The sequence below is a fragment of the Prionailurus bengalensis genome, chromosome E4, assembly GCF_016509475.1.
Source record: "Prionailurus bengalensis isolate Pbe53 chromosome E4, Fcat_Pben_1.1_paternal_pri, whole genome shotgun sequence".
Taxonomy (NCBI): domain Eukaryota; kingdom Metazoa; phylum Chordata; class Mammalia; order Carnivora; family Felidae; genus Prionailurus; species Prionailurus bengalensis.
Genome location: NC_057360.1, coordinates 14,114,032 through 14,137,182, shown reverse-complemented (window position 1 = coordinate 14,137,182; position 23,151 = coordinate 14,114,032). Strand labels below are relative to the sequence as shown.

Below are 23,151 nucleotides of genomic sequence, written 5' to 3'. Positions count from 1 at the left end.
AGGAAGGGGTGCAGTGGGTGAGACACCAAGAGCAGGAAGGGATGTGTGTAGGAGGGCAGGGCAACCAGTGTGCGTCCATCACAGGCCTGTATGTAAGAATAAAGTGGAAACTTCTCTGAGATGTGGAATAGAGATGAAAGAAGTAGAAATTAAAACAGTGAGAGCTACTTGTTGAGAACCTGGGAAATGATACAACCCCAATGTCCATAAATACTGAAATTAGTCATAGATGGAAAGACTCTAAGATGTCATTTATCTGTTAGTTCAGGGGAACATTCAGATCTGAAATTATGGTGGTTGATAAAATAATAGTGAGAGAAAACAAAATGTTTAAATGTTACAAAAATTCCAGAGAATTCAACTCACCCAGGCACTGAACTTACCTGGAATCAAACACATCATGCTTTGCAATAAAACAGGAGAAAGAGGAAATAAAGAGGCAGAGGGAGGAAAAGAAGGAAGCAGGGAGGAAAGGGGTAGCTGTGAGCTAGCTAGTAGGAGAGAGGAAGGAGAAGCCCTTAGTTCTCCCAGGTACCCTTTTCCCTGGAAAAACAAAACCAGGCCTTTTCTGCCCCAAGAAAAAAACCATAGCTGATGGGCTGCCTGGGTGGCTCAGTTGGTTAAACGTCCAACATCGGCTCAGGTCATGATCAGGTTTGAGCCCCATGTAGGGCTCTGTGCTGACAGCTCAAAGCCTGTAACCTGCTTCGGATTCTGTGTCTCCCTCTCTCTCTGCCCCTTTCCTGTTCACTCTCTGTCTCTCAAAAATGAATAAATGTTAAAAATAAATAAATAAATAAATAAATAAATAAATAAATAAATAAATAAATAAATAAATAAATAAATAAATAAAATTCTTAAAAGACCACAGCTGAAATGCAGGGCTAGATTCTGTCCACTGAAGGCATTTTTCAAGGTAATTTTGAGTAGGTAGGATTTGCTCCTCACTGATATTAAGCCCTATACCTTCAATTAAAATGCAACTTGGCCATAAAAATACAGTAAGCACCTCTGTGTATGTTCTGGAAAAAATGATGAGGCATACATTAAGTGCTATTCCAAATAGAAGTCGAGGTTTTAAAAGATACAGAACAATTTAGAAGGCCATACATTTTGCTAAGTGTGGCTTTCACAGATTCCATCCTCTATTTTATTAAAATAAAGATTGTTGTATTTTATTAGCTGTTGATTGGCCTCTCTGGAGATATTTCCATGGAATTGAGGGAAAAAAGGAAACACGTTCTAACAGCTATTACAGTTTTTCATTGTTAATCAGTGCCATGAAGTGAACATTATTATTCCCCCCAAATATATATACATTGAAACTCTAATCTCTGATGGGATGGTATTAAGAGGTGGGGCCTTTGAGAGACAATCAGGGTTACATGAGGTCATGCAGGTGGAATCCCCACGATGGTATTAATACCCTTATAAAGAGAGGAGGAGAAGGACGCCTGAGTAGCTCAATCAGTTAAGTACCCAATTCTTGATTTCAGCTCAGGTCATGATCTCACAGTTTGGTTCTGGTTTGTGAGATTTCAGCCTACTTGGGATATTCCTTCTCTCTCTCTCTCCTCTCTCTCTCCCCCTGTCCCTCACCCGTGCCCACCTGGGGCCACACTCTCTTAAAAATAAACTAAAAAAAAAAAAAGAGAGAGAGATTGAGAGAAGAGGGGCACCTGACTGACTCAGTTAGTAGAACATGTGACTCTTGATCTCAGGGTCATGAGTTCAAGCCCCACATTGGGCCTGGGGTCTCCTTTGAAAATAAATACATACATACATAAGAGATGACACAGGATCTCTCCCTCTCTCTTTTCCTGCACCAAGGAAGGGCATGTGAGAATATAACCAGGAAGAGGGCCCTCAGCAAGAACTCGACCACAATGGCACCCTGGTCTCAGACTTCTAGCTTCCAGAATCGTCAGAAATAAATGTCTGTTGTTTAAGTCACCCAATCTACAGTATTTTGTTACAGCAGCCCAAACTGACTGCCACAATCAGATTAATTTATACAAACCTAAGTTCATTCTATTCAGGATCAATCAGATTTAGATTAAGAAACAATTTAAGTAATAAATAAAAATGACAGTGAATGGATTTAAGTAATGTGATTTGCCACAACTGAGACTGAGATTCTTGACGCAATTTACAAACAATTTAGAAGCAGTGGTTTAACAGTGTAATTAAGAGAACAAAGATTAGAATCAAATTGCCTGGATTTGAATCCTAATGCTGTCATGTATAAACTGTAAGACTGGACACATTACTAGGCCTATCCATGCCTCAGTTTCCTTATCTGTAAAACTGAGATACTAAGGGCACCTATCTCACAGGGTTCTTGGGAGGAGTTAATGAGTTAATGTATGAAGTACCTGAAACACTGTAAGTAATCAATGTTAATTGTTAGGATGTCTATAGAACCGATGGGAGTGGACAGCCATTCGTCCCTTTATCCATTTATTTTTATTTTTATTTTTTTAAGTAAATACTTGATAAAAACTTTCTTCTTGGTAGGTTTTGAAAATGCAAATTCCCAAATCTAAAGATGGATTTATGGCTCCACACCATATTTGTCTGTCTGACTCTTGGTTCTCTCTCTCTACCTCTCCTCCCCCAACTTCTTCCCTTTCTTGAGGGGGTAAGACTGGAGAGAAGACTAGATGAGGCAGAACAAGAATGAGGAAAAAGGGAGTTTGTGTATTATCACTTAAAAGTGTTCAGTGTTTCCTTTTTTTTCCTCATGATGTATTATCTGTGTGCTACAAACTTTAGAGAAACAGATAAATTCTCAAGAAGCAATCCTAAAAAAAAAAAAAAAAAACCAGCAACTAATCACAAGATTTTAATGGTACCATGCAGAAGAATAGCACCACTTTATGTCAATAACAGAAGGTATTAGTCTTTTCTCCAAACAGAATAAAGAAAATATCTTTTAAAGCTCCAATGGTCCAATTTATAAATTCTTAGTTTAATAAACCATTAAAGTACATCAGCATACTGTATAGCTAAACTCCAGATAAAGTCTTATTATAGTAAGCCATTTTTTAAAAAAGGAAAGAAAAAGAAAAAATCTACAAGTGGCCAAGGTGTAGTGACTTGAATCCAGTCTCCCAAAATTCACTTCCATCTGGAACCACAGAATGTGACTCTATTTGGAAATAGGATCTTTGTAGATGTAATTAGTTAAGATGAGGTCATACTGAATTAGAGTGGGCTCCACATCCAATGACTGGCGTCCGCACAGAAGCAGACGCATACAGAGCATAAGCAGCCATAAAAAGACGGAGGTGCAGATTAGAGTCAAGCTGCCACAAGCCAAGGAATGCAGAGCCATGAACAGCCAGAAAGAGGCAAGAAAGGTTCCTCCCTAGAACTTTCACAGGGAATATGACCTAAAGACACTTTCATTTCAGACTTGTAGCCCTCCAGAACTGTGAGAGAATGTATTTCTCTTGTTTTAAGCCACTCTGTTTGTGGTACTTTGTTATGACAGCCCCAGGAAACTAACACATCACAGAAAATGGCAGTCTCAGAATTCATTTATAAACTTGAAGATTTAAATGTCACACTAAGTGGCAACAAACAATGCTGTATTCTCCTAACAGGAAAGAAACACAGCTAGGAACAACAGATCTCATTTTACACATGTGATACATGCGAAAGCAGTTGTGATATATGCATGTATTGGCATAACAAATTATATTCCCACTGACTTGAATTGCACAATTTTAAAAATGTTTCCTAAAATGCAATCCAGTATACTTAGTAAAAATCACATTAATATTTCTTTGCTGACAGGGGCATCTATGTAATGCATAATGAATACAGGTACGCATCATACATTCTTAAAGGTATATATTCTACCTTCCTACAAATATTTGATAATTTTTAATTATTCAGTTATTTCTATAAAAACAACAACAACAAAGCACTAGTTATAGCATTGACAGAGTTTTCACTAAAACTGGCCACCTTGAAGATCAATAGAGAGGTAGAACAAAAATTCAATTCTTCCTACAAATGTTTTTTTAGTACTTTTAATGACAATTTGATAAAGAAGTGTTGACTGGTTTAAAAAATTATAATATCTATTTAAAAATACATTTAACTGCTTATTAGAATATTGGGGTAGGGAGTTTTTTCTTTGTTCTGTACTCAGAAATCTATCCTCAAAAATTAATCCATGAATCGTTGCTGGATATACAGAATTCATTGTTGTTTTGTAGCAGTCTTCCCACTTCCAAGGGAGGAAAGGATCAATTAGAAAATAAAAACAATTATTTTACTACCTTTCTTGAAGACTAACAAAATACTATAGATATACAACAACAACCATTATAATAGCAAGCACTTTATATAGGACTTATTATCAGCCAGGCCCTGTTGTAGGTACTTAACTTGTATTATCTCATTTAATACTTACAAAAATTTCATGAAGCAGTTACCATTTTTTATCAGCTTCTTTAGATACCTAAGGAACAGGAAATTAAATAATTTGCTCCTGGCCACACAGTGGCTTCTCAGAGCTCCAGCTCTGAAACACCACTGCACTTTACCACCTCTCATCTTAATATAGTTCACAGAAATGTATTTTCAAAAGAAAGGAAGAGGAAGGTGAAGTGGGGGGAGAAAGTCAAAGGATGAACTGGAAAAAAAATCATTAATCAGTAAATAAACCATAGGGTTTTAATAATGCGGTATTAACCATTTTATATTCCTTTAAGAAGACAACATACATTAAGAATCCTATTATCCAAATTAAACTTTTGTGAAGACAAACAATGCTCAACAAGCACCTGTAGCCATCATCTCTGATACACAACCTCCAGGGTCTATTTTCTCTTCTTCCAACAACAGTTCTTTGAGGTGAAGAGCCCACCCCCAGAAGAAGGTGAAGAAGCCCAGGTGGTCTGGCCTAAGGCAATCAGTACACTTCATTCTCTGGCCATAGTGACTGGCTCAGGAATAAGCACAGATCCACGCCTATTCAATCAGAGTGAACCTCAGGAGTTTTTTTGAAACCTCCGGAGGAAGATTAATTTATTTCTGCTGGATTCAAAGTAAGAAGGAAATCCCCCAGGGGCTGACAGCTGTTATGTTGCAGTCCTTTGGACTCTAAGAGTAGAGCCAACAGCAAAGAAGCAGAACCAAAAAATGGAAAGAGTTCATCTAGTTCATTCTGACACTGTTTGAACCATGGGTTAAAGAGTACTTAACTTTATTTCTGAAATATTCAAAGATGTAAACGAATTAATTCACTTTTTTCCCAAGGTCGTGTAAGTTAATTTTTTCTGAAATTTACACCTGAAAGAATCCTGATATAGATAATAGTACCTGGGAAGTCAGGTGAGGGTGGGAGTTGAGCAGCAGACCCAGAAAGGTAGAATAAGCTGAATGGAGGGATGAGGAGGAGGGGCTGTGCAGCGCCCTCTACTGTAGCCTAAGAGTTGTCAATCTTTCTTAACCATTATAAAATAGCTGAGTAAACTCTCACCTCTTGTAACATTGGTCTCAAACCATGTACTTATAGCAGCTGAATAACTAGGGGACTTAGTAGGCAAATTTCAGGATGTTGGCGTGTGTGGGTAATTTTTTGAGACCTGTACAGGGTATGTCGATAATTTTTTGAGACCTACAGAAAAGAAGCTAGCTTTCAAGAAAGTAGGGAGGGATGAGATCATCACCTGTTCTGAGGAGAAAGGTCTTTTCTGCTTGTGGCCAACAATTCAAGAAGTTTGCGAATCCAGTTATCCAGAGCCTTGTAGGTTTGGGAAAGCTAAATTTCATACTCCAATCTAAAGCAATAGAAGGCACATTGGTGGAAAACAAAACAATAAGCCCAGGACCAGAAGGTGCCCTGACATGCAAGCCCCTATAAGTAGCTGCCTTGCTTCCTGCCTAAGGAAAAATTCCTTCTAATTGTACAATCACAGTTGGGTGCAGTCTGGACTAATGAGCATGTCAGCTGTGCCTTCCTGTCCCAGATTCTTATAACTAAAGGAATGGATTAACAATCATGTGATCCTCCTGGCTTCAATATATCCTAGACCTTAAATCTAGGAAATTTCGTCTCCATTTCTCTTCAGCTGCCCACACCCTCTGAAGACAAACAATGCTCTACAAATATCTGTAGTTATCATTTGTCCTTCCCTTCTTCCAGCGTCTGTTCTTTCTTATTCCAATAACATCTCTGACTTTCTTTCAGGTGCCATTCTCTTGCCCACCTTGAGATACAGCATCCCACTCACAGACTTCAACCATCAACCTACCACCTTTTCCCCTTAATCCTGGTGTGTTAGTCCTCCCTTATCTGAGGTTTCACTTTCTGTGGTTTCAGTTACCCGATGTCCACTGCAGCCCAGAAGCAGATGATCCTCCTGACTTATCATCATAAGGTCAGTAGCCAAACGCTATGCCACAATGCCTGTGTTGTTCACCACACTTCATCTTATCACGTAGGCATTTTATCATCTCCCATCGTCACAAGAAGGATGAGTACAATAAGATATTTTGAGAGAGGTCACACTCACATAACTTTTATTACAGTATATTGCCATAATAGTTCCATTTTATTATTAGCTATTATTGTTAATCTCTTGCTATGACTAATTTATAAATTAAATTTTATCACAGGTATGTATGTATGTACACATGTATGTATAGAAAAAGACACATATGTAGGGCTTGGTACTATCCACAATTTTAGGCATTCACTGGGGGTCTTAGAATGTATCCCCCATAGATAAAAGGGGACTACTGCACACATTTTCTCCAATTTCAGTAAACCTCCTCCCCCCCACCCCCCAAGTGCTCTGGCTTGCCCATCTCCTTTCAATTTTCAGTCAACACCATCTCTCCTCTTTTCTTTATCCTGGGCGCAAGTTCAGATTATATTTTTCTGTTTCCCCTGCAGTTAGGTGAGGCCAAATGACTGAGTTCTGGTCAATCAATGGAATGGAAATGCAAACAAATGTGTGACATTTTCAGGCTGGTCCTTAAAAACTTCCCTCACTCAGGCTTCTTTCTCTTTCCCATCTGTTAGAAGGATAAAGAAGATTCTAAAGTCCATGACTGACCATGTAAACCAGGGATAGATGCCCCTTACTCTCACCACCAGCATCTCAATGACCTTCAGTGGATTGTTACAGCAGGGTCAATTAAACTGTTACTGTATTAAGCTACTGAAACTCTGGGGTTGTTTGTTACTTGGTTGACTTGTCCTAATACATCAATCAAAACTATTCATATGAGATTATACAATCTTTTATTTCAACCTGTCTTTTCAAAATTGTAACCCTTCTGTTCTCTTGACTTTATTTGCTGCCTTCCTGGAAAAACAAACTCAGCTCAGGATATCAATTCCATTGTCTGCTTTCTAAGCTTTATGCTACCTTCTAGCTATAAGGTAAAAGAGTAATTCATAAGACCAAAAGAACTGGTACTACCTCAGGTGATCCCCAACACTACCAGTCCACCTATTTTGACAACCTCCCCTATGTTTCTTGAGCTCTAGGAAACATCTAATACTAATCAGCATTCCCTCCTTGAAACCTTCTCTTTCATTGGCTCTCATTGTACTGCTCTCCAAGTTTTCCTACCTCTTTCACTTCTTAGACTGCTTTTCAGTTCCTCATTCTTCCCTAACTCTTATTTCTCCATTACCCTTTAAATCCCTTATGTTCTTCTGTTTTTATCCATTGGAGACAACCTCATTTACTCCCATGACTTCCATGACTACCATGTACATACATTGACAGCTATAAAACATATCTCCAGTCTAGACAAGTCTTGAACCTCAACCCTCCTGATATTTCCAATAGGCACAAAAAATGTATCTGGCTGAAGTCACCACCTTCTCCCATCTCCCCTGAAATCTGCTTTTCCTTCGCCTGCACTCCCTTGGTCAATGGATCCCCTTAGCCATAGCCTGGAAAGATGACTCCCTCCTTCCAGCTCCACAACTATTTATAACTCTTCCCATCCTCTAAATATAATTTGGATCTGTCACTTCCACATACCTGTTGCTACCAACATTTGTATTTTCTTACCTGAATTATTTCAAAAACATCTCCACCAATTTCCCAACCTCTAGTTTTACTCCTCCAAATCATCCCATACGGCTGACACACAGATCGTTCTACCATACAAGTTAGATGACATCCCTTTCCTACTGGATATCTCAATGGCTCCCTACTACCTTTGGAATAAATAATTCTCCATCTCTTCTCAACTCTAGACACTTTTATCAAACGTCCCTCTGGACATTTTTACTCCTGTCTCCCACAGTGACTCATATTCAATATATCTACCCTTCCTAATGCTGAATCCAAATCTGAGTTTCTTACCATATTTCTTTCTCCATGAACAGCATCTCCATTCATCTGTGCCTAAATCAGATATCTAAACAGCATTGGGGATCATCCCTGGCCCTCTCCTCAACATCCAATTCATTGTAAATCCTTTAGACTCTTCCTGTTTATTATGTCCTGAATTCACCAGCTTCTCCTCAAACCCATCACACATAGCTTAGCCCAGATCACCATCATCTCTCGTCTGCAACAGCCTTCTAACTAGTCTTTTTCTAATCTCATCCTCTCTTCAAAACCTTTCACATGTAGGCAGAATAATCTTTCTAAGATGTTATGATTGTGCTTAAAACCTTATAACGATACTCCACGGCTTTCAGCAACACACACACACACACAAAATAGCTGTAATGGAGCTTAGGTCCTAGTGAAGGAATATGAAAAAATAAATAAGATAACAAGATAATAGATGATGTCAACAAGGAGGGGCGGGATGGTGATTTTAGATCTTCGTGCTCAGGACCAGCCTATTCCAGAAGTGATATTTCAGTGAAACCTGAAGGATCAGAAGGAGCTAACCTTGAAAGAGGAGGCCAACTTCAATTTGCTTACTTACCATCATCCCCACTGGGCTGTGAGCTCCTTGAGGATAGGACCCATGATTTATTCATCATTCTATTCTAAACATCTACCACAGGTTTGGGTACTCTTAAGTTTTGGATACATATTTGATGAGTGAAGGGATGAATGAAGGTTACAGTTAAATTACTGGGCAGTGCAACTTTAGGCTAATTGTGTGCTCACATTTTTTTGTACATATGTTGACATCAACTTGTGGAACTTCCAAGATGACAAATTTCTAGGAAGCCAAAAACTAATGGGATTGACTTTAAAGAGGAGTTTTACTTTCCTTAAATCCTTCTAAAATATTTCAGAGCAGATTCTGCACAGAAGAATCTTTTACAACCAGGAGCCTGAAGGGAATATCAGAATGGATAAACACTTGCTAGGATAGCACAGGATATTTCAGCCCCATCAACTCCAGGATCAGTTAACAGTCTGGGCTCCAATGACCCCTGACTTTGAGCTTTTTGATAGGCCAACACTTTTTGTAGAAACTGAAATCAACCTCAGACATTCAGATTCATAAAGAAATGATTTCAAGTAATCATGGTTCATTTCTGCTCAGCAGCTAAAAACAATAAAAGATTCTCTAAAATATACTATATTGCATTCAATGACTGAATTTGATCCTGATATATAAGATATACAGGTTCATAACACTTTACTTGCAAAGTAAAAGGTTTTTCTTTTAAAACAAACAAACAAAAATGAAGCAGCTAAACCTAACCTGACAGAAAAATATGTTTATCTTTCATTTAATCTACTTAATGGGACTATGCATTTGTTTTACTGTAGAACCGTGATGTGTTTAATTAAAGGGTGCTGTCTCTGACCCCACAGGGATATTGGGTAATATAGGAAATATGCAATATACTTTTTTTTCTAAACTCCAAAAAGTTCTGGCATTAAAGGTACATCTGACCGTAAGGATTTTGGGTAGGGATCTGTATTCTATTATAACACTCACTCAATTCTATTTTCTTGAATTTTAAAACTTCCATAACGTATGGGCTTTTAAGTACTCAGGGAAAGTAAGTCACAGAAACACAATTAGCATTATTTTAGCATTTGGAAGCAATCTATAATTGAAAACTGTTTGGAGTTTCCTTTCAGATCTGATTTAAAATATGCATTTATGGGGCGCCTGGGTGGCTCAGTCGGCTGAGCGTCCGACTTCAGCTCAGGTCACGATCTCGCGGTCTGTGAGTTCGAGCCCCGCGTCGGGCTCTGGGCTGATGGCTCAGAGCCTGGAGCCTGCCTCCGATTCTGTGTCTCCCTCTCTCTCTGCCCCTCCCCCGTTCATGCTCTGTCTCTCTCTGTCTCAAAAATAAATAAAACGTTAAAAAAAATTAAAAAAAAATAAATAAAATATGCATTTATGCCACTATACTCTCGCTTTTCCAATAAGTATAAACTTCTATGAGCTAGCGCTTCTGACCATGAGGAAGGTTTTATGGATAAATCCTTTTACCACACATCTAGCCTTAATCTGGGCATTGCAAGCTTCAGAATAATTTGCCACAGCTTCTAATTTTCCCAAGTGTTTAATTGTTCTCATTTTATAACTTTTGTAATTTTCTTAGATTGTATATTTTTTCTCCCTGAAGTTTCAAGAACAGTACCTACCTGCTAACAGCAAGGTTTATACTGTTTGCAGGCATACACCCAGTATCCAGCTGCAAACCTCATTAGGTAAATTATTTCTGATTCTCATCAGAATCAATCATCCTACAGAAATGTTTTCTATTTTTCCCATCACACAACTGAGCAAACTTGGGTTCAGTTTGTCCCAGGCCACATGGCTACTAAGTGACAGAGCAGAATTTAAACCCTGGAATGTCTAGTTCCAAAGTTTGTTTCTTCCAAAACATCATGAGGCAAATAATTGGCCCACGCTCCAATCTCAGTCTCAACTTGAGCACAATTGGAAGAAAGACTTTAAAGCTGCTTCATCCATGGTAGAAATAAGAGTGTAATTTTTTGGGTCTTTTTTTAATGTCTACGCCAGAAATTTGACAGTATCTTTACACTTCCATAAAATGAAGATACAATATCTGGTTTTAAAGGATTCAACTTTAAAGCCATGTAAGATAGGAATTGATGTAATTTTGGTTTTGTTTTATTTTTTTAAATAAATACAAATAATTATAATTAAGTTGACTTATAACAAATACATCGAAAACCAGGGGTTTAATACCCACCTTTTACAAGCACCAACTACATTTATTGGAAACATTATCATACAAGTTGTAGAGAAAGGCTTACACCTTGTAACAACAGAGCATAAAGGGACAGAGATGAAGATCATTAATGATTTTAATTATTTTAAGGCCCATTAAAATTAGAGAAATAATCAAAGCACCCACAATGTTAAGGGTTTATTATTACAGCATTTTAGAGTTTACTAGTTCATACCTTTCAATCACAGCAAGTTATTAGCAGTGAAGGGATGAACCCTCTTAAGAGGATTTTTATATCAATGATAGAGTGTTACGGACAAGACAACCTAAGTTAAAAAAAAATTAGTAGCAAGCGCTAGTTGAGTTAATCAGTTAAAGACAAACTCTGCCCTTGGGAAGCTAAATGAAAAAGCAACAGTAAAGCTTACAGAACTTAGCTCGTACAATTTGCCTTGAAGGCGGAAGATTGGTTCCCTGAAATAGCAAAGAATTATATGCTTTAGTTCAGAAAAAAGTTTTTAAAATAAAGTCTGTTATTACCTCTTCTCCTTTCAAAACAATGGAAAAACTTCTAGAGCAGAGGTTTCAATTTGTTCAATAATTGTACCTCTGAATTAAAAAAAAAAACCTATAAAATCATCATTGTTTTGACTTGAAAAGAAATAACAATGCAAATATTCATTATCACATAAAACATAAAAGAAACAGCAAACTGTCAGAGTTAATGCAATCTCTGCAGAGCGCTATTAGTCAGAGACAGCTGGTCAGCCCAAAACACAAAAACTCAAAAGATCAGATCTTCTTAGGAATTAACATCTTCATTAACCAACAAAAATTTGGTATGGCAGCGATAAATCCAACAACTGCCTTCTTTTATGAGCTGTCCCTTCACTGTTACCAAGCTGTGCAAATGTGTGAACTAGTCAGCAGCATCAGAAGCTCATGCAACTACTCACCATATTTTAACCTTGAACTGACTCACAGATTCAATGTTAAATCAAATTTAGGGGTAACATAAGCAAGCAAAGTAAGACACAAGGAGTCAATTTTGAAAAGCAGAGCAAGTAGCAGAAAAGTTATTTAAAATAAATCAATAAAGTTAAGTGCATAAGGTAGCAAAAAAAAAATGCAACACACTCCAAAAACCTTAAAAGCAAAAACAAAACAAAACAAAAAGCTGCATTTTCAGCAAGATTTGCACATGATTAATTTGCATTAAAAAGCAGTCAATCTAGCGACTGAGTTCAAACTTTGGGGAGAGTGCATGCACTGATTATTTTAAAAATTCCTACCTGATTTCCAATTGTGTTTTTCTTGTGAACCTGACTGCTCCTCTGCTGAGCACTAAGAAAAGCAAAGGAGAAGAGCACTGAAGAAACTTTGGGAACAAGTAACAGATATTAAAATATATACAGGCTTTCAAAATATATCAACAACTGAAGCAGAGCAAATACCAAAACTCCAGGAAGGAAATTCTGGAAGCAGTTTAATTCTGGAAGCAAAACCAACTAAGGGGAATTAGTACCAATTAACAAGCCCAAAACAAAAACATAACACCACAGGATAAAAAGCTGTATTGCTACATCAGTGACAGGAGTTTGTGCAAGTATTTGTGATGTCCTAGTATGTATACAGAATAGCTGTACTGAAAATTAACAGTTAACACTTATTAAATATACATATCAAATAAATGTCATGTTCTAAGTGCTTTGTAGGTATTAGTGATTTTGATTTAAATTTCAATTTTAACCCATGAGATAGTTACTATTATTTTTCTCATTTTACAGATGGAGAAAATGAGTCACAGAGAAGCAAAGTGGCTTTCCCAAAGTCACTCAGCTAATAAGTACCAATTAGTCTGATTCCAGATCCCAAACTCTCTGTGAAATTACCCAAACTCAATGCTTTGAATTCTACATTCCGACAACTCCTACAGTGATCTCTAGCTTGGACCTTTCTCCCCAGCTCCAGACACATAAATGTTTTTGACAACTCACGCTTTCCACTTGATGTCTAATGCACATCTCAAACTTAATGTGCCAAGACTGAACTTATGATCTCTTCCCTAAAACCTGCTCCACCACAGTTTTCCCCTCCTCAATTAGTGGCAATTCCATATTTCCAAGTGCTTCTTAAGCCAAAATCCTTGATTCTTCTCTCTCTCGCACTCCATATCCAATCACGAGCATATGCTATTGACTCTACTTTTTAATATGTATTTAAAATTCAACAATGTATTAAAATTCAACAGCTTGGGGTGCCTGGCTGGCTCAGGTGGTGGAGCATGAGACTCTTGATCTTGGAGTTATAGGTTGAAACCGCATGTTGGATGTAGAGATTACTTAAAAACAAAAGTCTTTTAAAAAGAAATAAAATAAAATTCAACATCTTTTTACCACCTTCATTGCTAGCACATTGGTCCAAGCCACTGTCATCTCTTACTTGTGTGGTTGTGATCACTTACTCGGGTCTCTGTTTCCACACTTGTCCCCCTAACATTGATTCTCAACACAGAGGCCAGAGTGAGTGATCCTTTTAAAAAGGGGATCCCTGCCACTCTTCTGCTTAAAACATTCTATACTACTATGCAATACCATTCTACTCAGGGTAAAAGTCCTTACAATGGTACAGGCCCTACTCAACTGACCCCCACCCTCTGCCTCTTTGAATCATCAACTCTCCCCACCTTGTTCACTGGAGAGGTCCAGCCACACCGACTCCGTTCTTTTTTTCGAGCCCACCAAGCATACTCCCACCTGAAGCCTTGATATGCTTCCCCCATACATCTGCATGGCTCTTGATAGCACCTCCTTCAAGTCTTTGTTCAAATTTATCTTTTCAGTGAGACCTACTATGATCACCCTATTCAAAATTGCATGCCTCCCTCCTCCAGGACTCTCATCCTCTTTATACTGTTCTATTTTTCTTTATGGTAATTTTCACCTTCAAACATACTATATAGTTCACTGATTTGTGTGTCTATTTTCTGTGTTCTTCCATTAGAATGTAAGCTCCTTGTAAGCAGAGGGTTTTGCCTGTTCCATATCCCCAGTGCCTAGAAACTACTTTGGCTTCAACAAATATCTGCTGAATGAAAAGTCCAATGAGACTGATATCATTATAACATGAGCAAAGAGGCGTTAAGAGCCTGATATGACCCCGACAATTTAACCCCAGAGCCCAGATATTTATATGTGATGTTACTGTTTCTGTCAAAAGAATTGAAGGCTTTCTTTTCAGCTAATCCATGAGTAAACACCTATTGATACAAGAAAACACAAGTCATTGGTGGTAATTCTGAGAAGACTAGTAAGAACTGAATCCTCTCACTGGTTGTTTAATAGTTTATAGAAGCTGTTTTGGAGATTGATGAAATAGTCTAAAACAGAGAAAAAGTAGATTAAAGTCATTAATCAACAATTTATTTAAAAAATTTTTTTATGTTTATTCATTTTTGAAAGACAGAGACAGAGTACAAGCAGGGTGGGGTGGAGAGAGAGGGGGACACAAAATCTGAAGCAGGCTCCGAGCTGTCAGCACAGAGCCCGATTCAGGGCTCGAATTCACGAACTGTGAGATCATGACCTGAGCCGAAGTCAGACACTCAACCGACTGAGACACTCAGGTGCCCCAACGTTGTTTTAAGTTTATTTATTTTTATTTATTTTGATAGAGAAAGTGAAGGTGGGGGAGGGGAGAAGGGGGAAGAGAGAGAAAGAGAAAGAGAAAGAGAAAGGAGAAAGAGAGAGAGAGAGAGATTCTGCACTGACAGTGCAATGCAGGGCTCGAACCTACAAACTGTGAGATCATGACCTGAACCAAAATCAAGAGTCAGACCTTAACCAGCTGAGCCACCCAGGCACCCCAAACAAAAAATTAAAGTGATGGGATATTATGATTCAGGAGCACAGCACAAATCACACATTCAGAAAAGCTGTTCAAAATAGCAATCTTTTATAATCTCCAGTTCTTCTTAAACTGCTTCTCCTTACTCAAACTCGTGAAGAAATATATACTGCATTCAAATGAGGCTGGGGAAGGCACCAGTGATAAAAGGTCACACAGCATATGATTCCTTAAGATATTATGTGTGTATTTTTAGTTGTTTTTCAATTTGCTAATTTCAGGGTTTCAGCTTCTTCTTTCCTCATTATTGTTATTTTACTAGTTTTTAGTTAAATGCTTGCTTCCCTTAATCACTATGAAATTCATCTCTCTCCAACCATTTCTCTACATCATCCAAATTTAAATTATTCAGGTTTTTGTGGTGAAATTTTAAAGGAGACAAACTTTGTGTTAGGCTGTGGCCAGGGGTCTGATGCTTCCACACTGACTCCTGGCTTCTCACCAGGCCCTGAAGCATGGAGTGTGTCTGAACGTATTATTCCTCTGGGGCTTCAGATTTTGGCCATGCTTTCTTTCTCTAGGGACTGCAGGTTTCTCCTCTTCTGGGAAGAACTGGGACAGCTACTATTGTAGTATGACCATGCCATCTTCCTGGCAATGGTCATCCATTCCAACCACCATAATTCTCTTTTAGGGTTTTCTTTTTTTTTTTTAATTTTTTTTTCAACGTTTATTTATTTTTGGGACAGAGAGAGACAGAGCATGAACGGGGGAGGGGCAGAGAGAGAGGGAGACACAGAATCGGAAACAGGCTCCAGGCTCCGAGCCATCAGCCCAGAGCCTGACGCGGGGCTCGAACTCACGGACCGCGAGATCGTAACCTGGCTGAAGTCGGACGCTTAACCGACTGCGCCACCCAGGCGCCCCTCTTTTAGGGTTTTCTTAAGGGGAAATGTTTTAAAATAAATCACTGACTATTATGATCATTTCAAACTATGATAGATCCATGGGTGTTTAAAGTAGGCAAACTATTGGGGACCTTTGAATTATGTGTAGGTCCCCTTAAATCACATAAGAGAACAAAACAGAACATAAAGCAAAAGCCAGAGATTGTTGATGACTCCCTGTGCTACCTTAATAAAAAAAAATATGGCTCTTATGGCTCTTATAGTGTGTGTGTGTGTGTGTGTGTGTGTGTGTGTGTGTGTGTATTTGCGTGTATAGATAGATAGAAACAAAGGGTGGGGGGACTGGAGTAGCTGTTTCTTAGGTTCCTTTTATTTATTATTTCTTTTAATGAGAGAGGGAGAGTACATGTACATGAGCAGGGGAGAGAGTCAGAGGGGGAGACAGAGAGAGAGAATATCTTGAGCAGGCTCCATACTTAGCCTAGAGCCTAACGTGGGGCTTAATCCCCCAACCCTGGGATCATGACCTGAGTCAAAATCAAGAGCCTGACACTCACCAGACTGAAGCCACCCACGTGCACCTCTTAGGTTCCTTTTACATCCAAGATTCCTTGAGATGCAAAGTTATTTTCAGAAGCTTATGACCGACATTAGGTGAAGAGACTTTGCACTGACAGAAACTTTATCTACTCTGCAATCCTAGTTAGGATCTACCATATTCCAAGAATATGCAAAAAGAAAAAGATTTATCTTATAAGCCAATCTCAAATGTTAGTGTTAAAACAAACACTAAATTAACTGTACTTTTGACCTAAAGAATAATCTTTTCACAGCAACTGGCCCCATAAAAATACTTATTAATGATGCATTTAGGTACTTGAAGTTACCCCATAAACAACATAATAAAAACCAAACTGTCTAGTTAGAAAACATTCTTTATCTTAACTCTTATATATGCAATGATGATTGAACTGAAAGCTTTTCAAAATATTTATTTAAAAATGGGAAGACTTCTGGGAAAATGGCAGAGGAGGAGGATCCTAACCTCACCTGGTCCAACTAACATACCTAGTAACAGCCACATCAGCACAACTAAAGCAGAAAATGACCTGAAGAATGGCAGAACAGACTTTCCACAGTTAATTGTAGAGAGGAGGCCACATCAAAAAAAGGTAGGAGGGGCAAAGACATGGTGGGAAACCAAACTCCCAGTGAGACTAATCACAGATGGGAGGGACACTACAAGCACGGAGAAGGTAGAGAAACAGACTCCATCCCAGGCACCCCAGGCACAGGGGACCTGCACTAGAAATACAAGTGCCCGTAACATTTGGCTTTGAAAACTAGTGGGGCTTAACTTCATGAGTTTTTTATAACCAGTGGGGCTTAACTCCAGTACTTTAAAAGTCAGCAGGCTTAGTTCTGGGAGATGTGGAAAGCAATAAGAAACTGCATCTCTGCCCTAATGAGACAGGACAACAAACAATCCCACCAAGATATAGCACAGAAGCAGCAGTTTGAAAAGCGCATGGGGTTTATGGGCAGGAGAGTTATTTAGTAATCTCAGAATGCATGCTGGAGTGACAGAGAGCTTTAGGAGACTTCTCCAAGAACAAAAGAGCTTGCAAGTGCCATTTCTTCCCACTGCCCCGCCAACCCCTGGCCCAAGCCTAGGTAGCCAGACACCTGTGGAAACCAGCTTGAGCACCCTCCACCTATCTTATTGACACCATGCACTTCACCCCTGCATTCTCCTGTGGAGTCAGCCCAACCAACCTGCCTCGTTCTACCAGAGTCCCTCCAAAGTGGCTCCTCCTGCATCTCATCCTGCAAGCGGCGGCAAAAGGGGCTGGCAACACTCCGAGGTGACTCCTGCTCTGGTGAGAGGGGAAGAAACTACACACACCAATCCCACTGCAGCCCCAGCAGCTGGCCTTACCCCTGGCAGGCTGGACAGAGTGCCCTGCTGATCAGTGTATCTGCAGCCCCAGCAGAGGGTCTTGGTCTCACTGCCAGCACCCCCCACCACAAAAACCTCCAAAGAAGCAGCGCAAGGAGAGAGCCCTGCAGTTTGAGGTTACTTTGCAGCCCTAACAAACAGTCCTCTGGCCTGACTGCTGACGTCACCCAGCTACAAGTCCACGGGGACCTCCAACTGGCCTCCTAACAGCACAGGGACCAAATCTTGCCCACAAAAGGTAAAGTGAGCCACTGCAACTGACTGGACTGAAGGCAAACAAGGTTTAACCACAACAGTAGGGTGAATGGAACCCACACAGGAGACACCCCTGAAGCTCCTGGTTCCGGTGAACAGAGGATGTTGTGCCACAGAGCACCATAGGACCTCTTCCTCATAATGTCACTACTTTCAAGATCCAGGAAACATAACTGCCTTTCCCAATACATGGAAACAAACATAGTGAAACAAAATGAGGAGACAGAGGAATATGTCACAATGAAAGAACAGACGAAATCACAGCAAAAGAGCTACATGAAACAAAGGCAAGCAATATGCCTGATTAAAAAAAATCAAAGTAATGGTCATAAAGATACTTACTGGACTTGAGAAAAGAATGGAGGCTCTCAGTGAGACCTTCAACAAAAAGATAGAAGATAGAAAACAAATAGAACCAATCAGAGATGAAGAATTCAATAAATAAAATTAAAAATACACTAGAGGCATCAATAGTAGCTTTGAGAAGGCAGAAGAATGGATCATAAAGCTGGAAGACAGAGTACTGGAAAGCAAACTGAACAGTAAAAAGAAAAAAGAATAATAAAACTGAGAATAAGTTAAGGGAGCTCAGCAACATCATCAAGCATAATAACATTTGCATTATAGGGGTTCCAGGAGGAGAAGAGAGAGAAAAGGGGGCAGAAAATTTATTTGAAGAAATAATAGCTGAAAACTTCCCTAATCTGTAGAAGGCATCAGATACCTGATTCCAGAACGCATGGAGAGCCCCCAACAAAATCAACCCAAGAAGGTACACATGAAGGCACATAATAATTAAATGACAAAAAGTAGCGATAAAGAGAGAATTTTAAAAGCAACAAGAGAAATCAGTTACATACAGGGAAACCCAGAAGACTATCAGCTGGTTTTTCAGCAGAAACTCTGCAGGCCACAAGGGAGTGGCATGATTTATTCAAAGTGCTGAAAGGAAAAAACCCGTAACCAAAAACACTCAGCAAGGCTATCATACAGAATAGAAGGAGAGAGAAAGAATTTCCCAGACAACAAAAGTTAAAGGAGTTCATCACAACTAAAGCAACCTTACAAGAAACATTGAAGAGAATTATTTGAGTAGAAAGAAAAGCCCATACTCAGGAGAAAGAAAATTGTGAAAGGAAAAAATTTCACAGTAAAATACAAATATAATAAAAATTAATCACTTATAAAACTAGTATGGGGGTTAAAGCACAAAAGCAGTAAAATAAATTATATCTATAAAAATCAGTTCAAGAGATTCACAAAATAAAAGAAAGTAAAATATGGCATCATATACATAAAACATGGGAGGGGAGAGTAAAAATTTAGTGCTTCTAGAATATGTTCAAAATTAAGTGACCATCAACTTAAAATAGACTGCTATGTGTGTAAAATGTTCTATATGTGCTGAAGAGTAACCACAAACTAAAATCCTGGAACAGATATGAGAAAAAGAGAAAGCAATCCAAGCATACCATTAAAGAAAGCCATAGAATCACAAGGGAAGAGAGCAAGAGAAGTAAGGAACAGAGAAGAACTACAAAAACAATCATAAAACAAGTAACTAAGTGGCAATAGGTACATACCTGTCAATAATTACTTTGAATGTAAATGGACTCTAATCAAAAGACACAGGGTGACAGATAAAAAAGCAAGACCCATCGGGGTGCCTGGGTGGCTCAGTCGGTTGAGCTTCCGACTTCAGCTCAGGTCATGGTCTCACAGTTCGTGAGTTCGAGCCCTGTGTCGGGCTCTGTGCCAACGAACGGCTCAGAGCCTGGAGCTTGCTTCAGATTCTGTATCTTTCTCTCTTTCCCCTTCCCTGCTCATGCTCTGCCTCTCTCTGTCTCTCAAAAATAAATAAATGTTAAAAAAAAAAGTAAGACCCATCTATGGGCTAACTACAAGAAACTGGCTTCAGACCTAACGATACATGCAAATTGAAAGTAAAGGGGTGGAAAAGCATTTACCATGCAAATGGAAGCAAAAAGAAAGCTGGGGCAGCAATATGTTTCTCAAACAAAACAGACTTTAAAACAAAGACTATAAAAAAGACAAAGAAGGACACTACATAATGATAAGGGCAACAATCCAGCAAGAGGATATAACAATTGTAAATATTTGTACACTCAACATAGGAACAACTAAATACATAAAGCAACCATTAACATACATAAAGGAAAAAAACTGACAGTCATACAACAATAGTAGTGAGCTGTAACAACCCACTTACATCAACAGATCACCTAGGCAGAATATTAACAAGGCAACAGTGTCTTTGAATGACGCATTAAACCAAATGGATCTAAAAGATATATTTAGATTACTCCATCTAAAAACAGTGCAATACATATTCTTTTCAAGTGCAAACGAAATATTCTCCAGAGAAGATCGCATGTTAGGCCACAAAACAAGGGTCCACAAATTCAAAAAGACTGAAATCATATCATGGTTCTTTTCTGACCACAATGGTATGAAAATAGAAATCAATCACAAGAAAAAATGTGGAAAGCACCTAAATATATGGAGGCTAAATAATGATGAATGCATCAACCAAGAAATCAAAAAGGAAATTAAAACAAAAATACATGGAGAGAAATGAAAATGAAAACACAATGTTCCGAAATTTTTGGGATGTAGCAAAAGTGGCTCAAAGAGGGATGATTATAGCAGTGCAGGCCTACCTCAAGAAGCAAGGAAAATTTCAAATAAGCAACCTAATCTTACACTTACAGGAGCTAGAAAAACAAAGCTCAAAGCTAGTAGAAGGAAGAAAATAATAAAAATTAGAGCAAAAACAAATGAAATAGAGATAAAAAAACAATAGAATAGATTAATGAAACCAGAACTTGTTCTTGGAAAAAACACTGACAAAACACTGACAAAACTGATAAAACTTTACCCAGACTCATCAAAAAAAGAAGAGGATTCAAATAAATAAATAAAATCAGAAATGAAGGAGAAATATCAATACCACAGAAATACAAAGGATTATTAAGAATATTATGCAAAATTATATGCCAACACACTGGACAACCTAAAAGACGTGGATAAATTCCTAGAAACATATAACCTTCCAAAAGTGAATCAGGAAGAAATAGAAAATTTGAACATACCCATTACCAGCAGTGAAATTGAATCAAAAACCTCAAAACGAACAAAAGTCAAGACCAGATGTCCTCACAGGTGAATTCTACCAAACATTTAAAGTAGAGTTAATACCTATTCTTCTCAAACTATTCCAAATAATAGAAGAGGAAAGAAAGCTTCCAAATTCACTCTGAGGCCGGCATTACCCTCATGCTAAAACCAGAAAAGGACACTACAAAAAGAGAAAACTATAAGCCAATATCTCTGATGAACATAGATGCAAAAATCCTCAACAAAATATTAGCAAACCAAATTCAACAATACATTAAATTCACCATGATCAAGTGGGATTTATTCTAGTGGTTCAATACTTGCAAATAAATCAATGTGACACATCACACTGACGAGAGACAAACAATATAATCATTTCAATACATGCAGAAAAAGCATTTGAGAAACTACAACATCCATTCATGATAAAAACCATCAACAGAGTAGGTTTAGAGGGAACACACCTCAACATAATAAAGGCCTTATGTGAAAAACACACCGCTAATATAATCAATGGTGAAAAACCAAGAGCTTTTCCTCTAAGAGCAGGAGCAAGACCAGGATGTCCACTCTCACCACTTTTGTTCAACATAGTACTGGAGGATGCCTGAGTGGTTCAGTTGGTAAGCGGCTGACTCTGGACTTCAGCTCAGGTCATGAACTCATAGTTCATGAATTATAGCCCCACATAGGGCTCTGCACTGACAACACGAAGCCTGCTTGGGATTCTCTCTCTTCTCTCTCTCTGCCCCTCCCCTGCTCTCTCTCTCTCTCCTTCAAAATAAATAAATAAACTTTAAAAAAAAACCAAAACGAAAAACATAGTACTGAAAGTTCTACCCAGACAAAAAATCCAACAAAAAGAAGTAAAAAGTATCCAGATTGTAAGGAAGAAGTAAAACTGCCACTATTTGCAGATGACATGATACTATATAGAAAAAGCCTTAAAGAATCCACAAAAAACTACTAGAACTAAAGATAAATTCAGTAGACTCAGGATACAAAATTAATATGTGGAAATCTGTTGCATTTCTATCAATAATGAAATAGCAAAAAGAGAAATTTAGAAAACAAGCCCATTTATAATTTCACCAAAAAGAATAAAATACCAAAGAATAAACTTAACCAAGGAGGTGAAAGACCCATACTCTGATTATTATAAAACAGTGATGAAAGAAATTAAAGATAACACAAACAACTGGAAAGATATTCCATGCTCATGGATTGGAATTTTGTTAAAATATCCATACTACCCAAAGCAATCTACAGATTGCATGCAATCCAGATCTGTCAATACAAATAGCACTTTTCACAGAACTAGAACAAATAATATTAACATTTGTATGAAACCACAAGAGACCTTGAGTGGCCAAAGTAATCTTGACAAAGAAAAACAAAGCAGGAAGTATCACAATCCTAGGCTTTAAGATATCTACACTACAAAGCTGTAATAACCAAAACAGTATGGTACATGCACAAAAAGAGACACATAGATCAATGGAACAGAAAAGAGAGCCCAGAAATAAACCCATGCTTTTATGTTAAATTAATTTACAACAAACGAGGCAAGAAAATACAAAGGGAAAAAGATAGTCTCTTCAACAAATGGTGTTGGGAAAACTGGACAACTACATGTGAAAGAATGAAACTGGACCACTTTCTCATAACATACACAAAAATAAACTCAAAATGATTTTAAGACCTAAATGTGAGACCTGAAACCATAAAATTCCCAGGAAAATAACACAGGCAGTAACTTCTTTGACATCAGCCATAGAAACATTTTCTAGATATGTGTCCCTTGGCAAGGGACACAAAGGTAAAATTAAACTGCTAGGACTACACCAAAATAAAAAGCTTCTGCACAGAAAGTAAACCATCAACAAAATGAAAAGAAAACCTACTGAATGGGAAGAGATAGTTGCAAATGA

At 38.2% G+C, this 23,151-nt stretch overlaps 1 protein-coding gene across 7 annotated transcripts in view; it reads right to left on the bottom strand.

Moving 5' to 3' along the window:
- The window catches only part of DNM3 (dynamin 3), a 557,387-nt gene that overhangs the window by 293,489 nt on the left and 240,747 nt on the right, over positions 1-23,151 (bottom strand). For 4 of the 7 annotated variants that reach the window (XM_043568980.1, XM_043568982.1, XM_043568976.1 and 1 more), the window contains exons 13-14: positions 12,406-12,457; positions 11,558-11,587 (exon numbers count right to left, since the gene is read on the bottom strand). In XM_043568980.1, the coding sequence (XP_043424915.1) occupies positions 11,558-11,587; positions 12,406-12,457 (82 nt within the window). The remainder of the gene's footprint in view (positions 1-11,557; positions 11,588-12,405; positions 12,458-23,151) is intronic. The other 3 variants (XM_043568983.1, XM_043568979.1, XM_043568981.1) reach the window with 1 other exon arrangement.